The 4,251-nt window shown below is 50.8% G+C and overlaps 1 protein-coding gene across 1 annotated transcript; it reads right to left on the bottom strand.

Annotated features, from left to right (window-relative positions):
• Window positions 1-711: 711 nt before the first annotated feature.
• LOC123254546 (reticulon-4 receptor-like 2) lies at window positions 712-1,193 on the bottom strand (the record flags this gene model as incomplete). The annotated part of the gene is made up of 1 exon (XM_044683546.1): window positions 712-1,193. A coding segment is annotated over one exon (482 nt), but the record flags the coding sequence as incomplete, so codon positions are not given.
• Window positions 1,194-4,251: the final 3,058 nt, after the last annotated feature.

The raw sequence follows: 4,251 nt of genomic DNA on the forward strand, positions 1-4,251 counted from the left end.
GACTCTCAATCCACTGGGCTACCCAGCTGCCCCTCTGCTTTTCATTCTTAATCTTTTCACCCAGACAGATGAGATGGAGCCTGGGATGATTCTACCCATTTCACAGGAGTGAAAACTTCCTGCAGAGAACATTCTCCCCACCCCTTCTTCCAAGTTCCCTAACAAATCTGAGGTGGAAAGAGATCTTGGATAAAGTCATCTTTTTCATTTGCTCTGCCCACCTTCCCACCCTACCCTCATCCTCCATGTGCTGGCCCCTGGAGGGGAGATGGGAAGGGAAACAGTATCAGAGGATTTTTGTGCTGGAACCAGAAGAGAAAGGGAGAATGAAGAGGAGGCTGGCAAGTTAGAAAAGAGAGACAGTGACAGTGAGGCCCACAGAGGTATAGAAAGGGATGGGGAAGGCAAGATGGAGTGAAGGAGAGGAGAGAGAAGGAGGAGAGGAGGGAAGCCAAGGGAAGGACCCAAGTAGTAGATGGAGATGCTAGAAAGACTGGCAGAGGAAGGGAGGCTGAGCGAGCAGCAGAGAGAGATACAGAGAATAAGAGAGTCAGAAAGGAAAGCTAAGGGATGGAGGCACAGACTCAAAGATGTAGAAATCGAGGCAGGAGAGCTGTGGAGAGGTAGGAAGGAAAGGGAGATGGAGGGACTCCGAGAGCATCAGTGGCTAAGCGGGAGGGGAAGTCAGGGGGCAGGGCGAAGGGGGCTTACCTGGAGGTGGAGGAGCTGGTTTTCCTGGAGGTAGAGGTACTGTAGACTGACCAGGCCCCTGAAGATGTTGCTGGGCAGGCTGCTGAGCTGGCAGCGGTACAGATGGAGGGACTGGAGCCTCTCGAGGCCCTGGAAGGTGTCGGGGTCTAGCGAGCGCAAGTGCCGGTTGTCCCCGAGGTCCAGCTCCTCGAGGGCCTGCAGGTGCCGGAAGGTGCCCGGGTAGATGGTGGAGAGGTTGTTGGAGAAGAGCCACAGGGTGAGCAGGCTGCTGCCGAAGGTGCCGGGCCTCAGGGAGCGGATGAGGTTGTTCTGAAGGAAGAGGCGCTGGGTGTGGGGAGGCAGTACCAAGGGCACAGCCGAGAAGTTGTTGGCCTGGCAACTGACGGTGGGTGGGGAGAGGTAGCAGGTGCACAGCATGGGACAGGTAGGGGCCACGAGAGGCAGAGCCAGCAGCAGGAGCAGCAGGCAGGCTGAGGCAGGACCTGGAGGGAGAGAAAAGCATGGACTGGCAAGACTCCAGAGGGATGATGGCCCCTGGCCTGCTCGGTTCAAATCTCACCCTTTCCCTAACTGTGTGAATCTACAGCATCTCTCTGGGCTTCAGGTCCCTCATGTGTATAATTCTTCCTTGTTTAGGTCCGAGATCCCATACTCTGGCGGCTTCCTCATTAGTCCTAGACTGAGATTTGTACCATTTGCCAGTATTCATTCAACAAACATCGCCTCCACCACCTCTCCTTCACCCCCTAGGGCCAGGAGTCGGCAACGTAGGGCTCCACCTCCCTACCAGCCAGTCCAGGCAGAGGCCCAGGATGTGCCCCAGGGGGCTCTTCAGCCCCCCGACCCCTATTCCAGCACCTCCCGCCTCCATCCTCCTCCTTCAGCAGGCAGGCATTTATGGCTCTCACCGCCAAAAAGGTTGCCCTAGGGCTTGGTGGATGCCCTTGCCCAGGGATCTAGAAATGGTACCCTTTTCTGCAGCACACGAAGGGTTACAGAGCATTTTACTCACTGAGGTAGCCCTGCGAGGAAGGGGGCAGCCAGTATAGGCGGGTGTTTGATTTTAGGCTCTCACACGAACTTTGTGACCTTGGGCAATTATGCCTTTTCTCTTCCCTCATCTCTAAAATGGACACGATGAAGATAACAAAGTGAACAGGAAGAGAGGGAGCTAGTTGGCTCCACGTGGGCAGAGCCTTGGACTTGGAGTCAGAAAAATCTTAGTTCAAATTCCTGGTCAGCCATGACCTGCTTATTAGCTACATAACCCTAAATCACTTAAGTTCTCTCAGGCTCCCCATCTGTAAAATGGGGACAATAATAATATTTCTTAGGGTTGTTGTTAAGATCAAATGTGATAGTATTGGTATTGTGGTTTGCAACAGATAAATAGATAAATAACTTAGTTATTATTTTTATTATTATCATTACCCTTACCTTCTGCTGATACTGTGTACTGGTTCTAAGGCAGAAGAATTATAAGGGCTAGTCAATGGGGGTCAAGTGACTTGCCCAGGGTCACCTAGCTAGGAAGTGTCTGAGGCCAAATTTGAACCTAGGACCTCCCATCTTTAAGCCTGGCTCTCAATCGACTGAACCACCTAGTTACCCTTTTTACCTTCTTTCAAGGTGTGCTGTTACTACAGCTTAACAGTGACTATAATAATGATCATGGCAATTCACATTTTTCTAAAATCTTTAAAATATCTCTATATCTATCTATCTGGACTATCTAGATTTCTCTCTCTATCTTTCATCCTCTCTATTCCCAGAGAGTCATTTCTTCTTTTTCTTTCTTTCTTTCTTTCTTTCTTTCTTTCTTTCTTTCTTTCTTTTTCTTTCTCCCTACCTTCCGTATTGGAGTCAATACTATGTATTGGCTCCAAGGCAGAAGAGTGGTAAGGGTAGGCAATGAGGGTCAAATAACTTGCCCAGGGTCACCCAGCTAGGAAGTGTCTGAGGCCAGATTTGAACCTAGAACCTCCCATCTCTAGGCCTGGCTCTCAATCCATTGAGCCACCCAACTACCCCCTTAGCTATAATTTTTAGTGGTAATAATAATCACTTTGAAGCTTTTGAAAGGCTTTTCATCTATCATTTATTTTGATCTTTTCCCCCCCTTTAAAGCCTCTACCTTTTGTCTTAGAATAAATACTTGTATTGCTTACAAGGCAGAAGAGCGGTATGGTCTAGGGGCAAATGACTTGCCCAGGGTCACACAGTTCGTCTGAGGCCACAGTTGAACTCAGGATCTCCCATCCTCAGACCTGGCTCTCTATTCATTGAGCCACTTAGCTGCCCTTCATCTCATCTGATCTTTATCACAACCTTCTGAGGTATCACCGCAGGTACTGGCATCCCCATTTCTGTATTACCCACTTTATAGGGCTGTTGTAAATATCTAATGAGATGATAGGTGTAAAACATTTTGCAAATCCTAAAGCCATATTGCTTTTCCCCTCTGGTTTCTATTTTGTGACTTGCCCAAGGCCATGCAGAAGGCAAGTGTCAAAGCTGGGATGAAAACCCTCCTGGCAGCATCACCTTCCTCTCTGAAGTTGAGTGTCTCTAGGTCATCATCTGGCTTTGAATTTGTGTCTTTGTGACCAATGGAGGAACGCTGTACCCACCACCGCTACCACCCATTCACTGGAATGTAGGAGAGATTTTAGGTGTTTGGGTTGTCCCTTTTTATGGGCTCAGACCTGTGATTTCTCCTGGCCTTCCTGTGTCCTGCACAGAGGTATCCGGGTTTGCCATCTCCAAGGCAGCCAGATATATACCTACGGCACCACCAACCGCCAAGCGCAACATCCCAGGACCTCACTCCTTCTTATCTCTGAGAAGGTGGCACCCCATAGGCCAAGATGTGGGGGAGAGATCAGCGCCCAGACCTGTGTATCGTCTGGAATAGGGTCTGTGGCTGCTGGTTGGGACCCCTGGATAGGATCCGAGTGTGGTTTGGAGCCCCACTAGGGGTTCGAGCCCATACATGATTGAGCATGTTCTGAATGTCCCCCGTCGTTCCCCCTCGTGTGAGTGAGTGCTGGGCCCCGTGCGTGTGTAGGCAGGGGTGTGATGTAATACTCAGTGACACAGGCGGCTGCTGTTCCATTCGTTCACACCACCTCCGCGCTTCTCGGCCCTTCTCACCCCTCCCCCGAGCAGCGTTTCACGATCGCTTTCTCCTCCCCAGTTCCTTTGAGCTGCATGGGGTGAGTTGGGGGGGCAAGTCTCTCACCCCCTCTCCTTCACTCCTACAGGAGGGAGGCCAACCCCTAGCCCAACATGGGACCCTGGCTGAGGGCTCATGTGTTCTCTCATTGGTGGGTCACTGTCCCAGTGGAGACAACCCTGGTTACTTCCCTCCCCCTTTCTGTCTTCCTAGTGCTTCTTCCCCTTGGGGTTGACACTCTAGGAAGCCAAATTCCTTTCCTGATCCTTTAATCCCACCCAGATCTAGAGGCTTGCCAAGGCTCTCCCGGATTAGAAGGCCTCTCTCTCTCTCTCTCTCTCTCTCTCTCTCTCTCTCTCTCTCTC

This window comes from Gracilinanus agilis, unplaced genomic scaffold (genome assembly GCF_016433145.1).
Source record: "Gracilinanus agilis isolate LMUSP501 unplaced genomic scaffold, AgileGrace unplaced_scaffold24502, whole genome shotgun sequence".
Lineage (NCBI taxonomy): Eukaryota > Metazoa > Chordata > Mammalia > Didelphimorphia > Didelphidae > Gracilinanus > Gracilinanus agilis.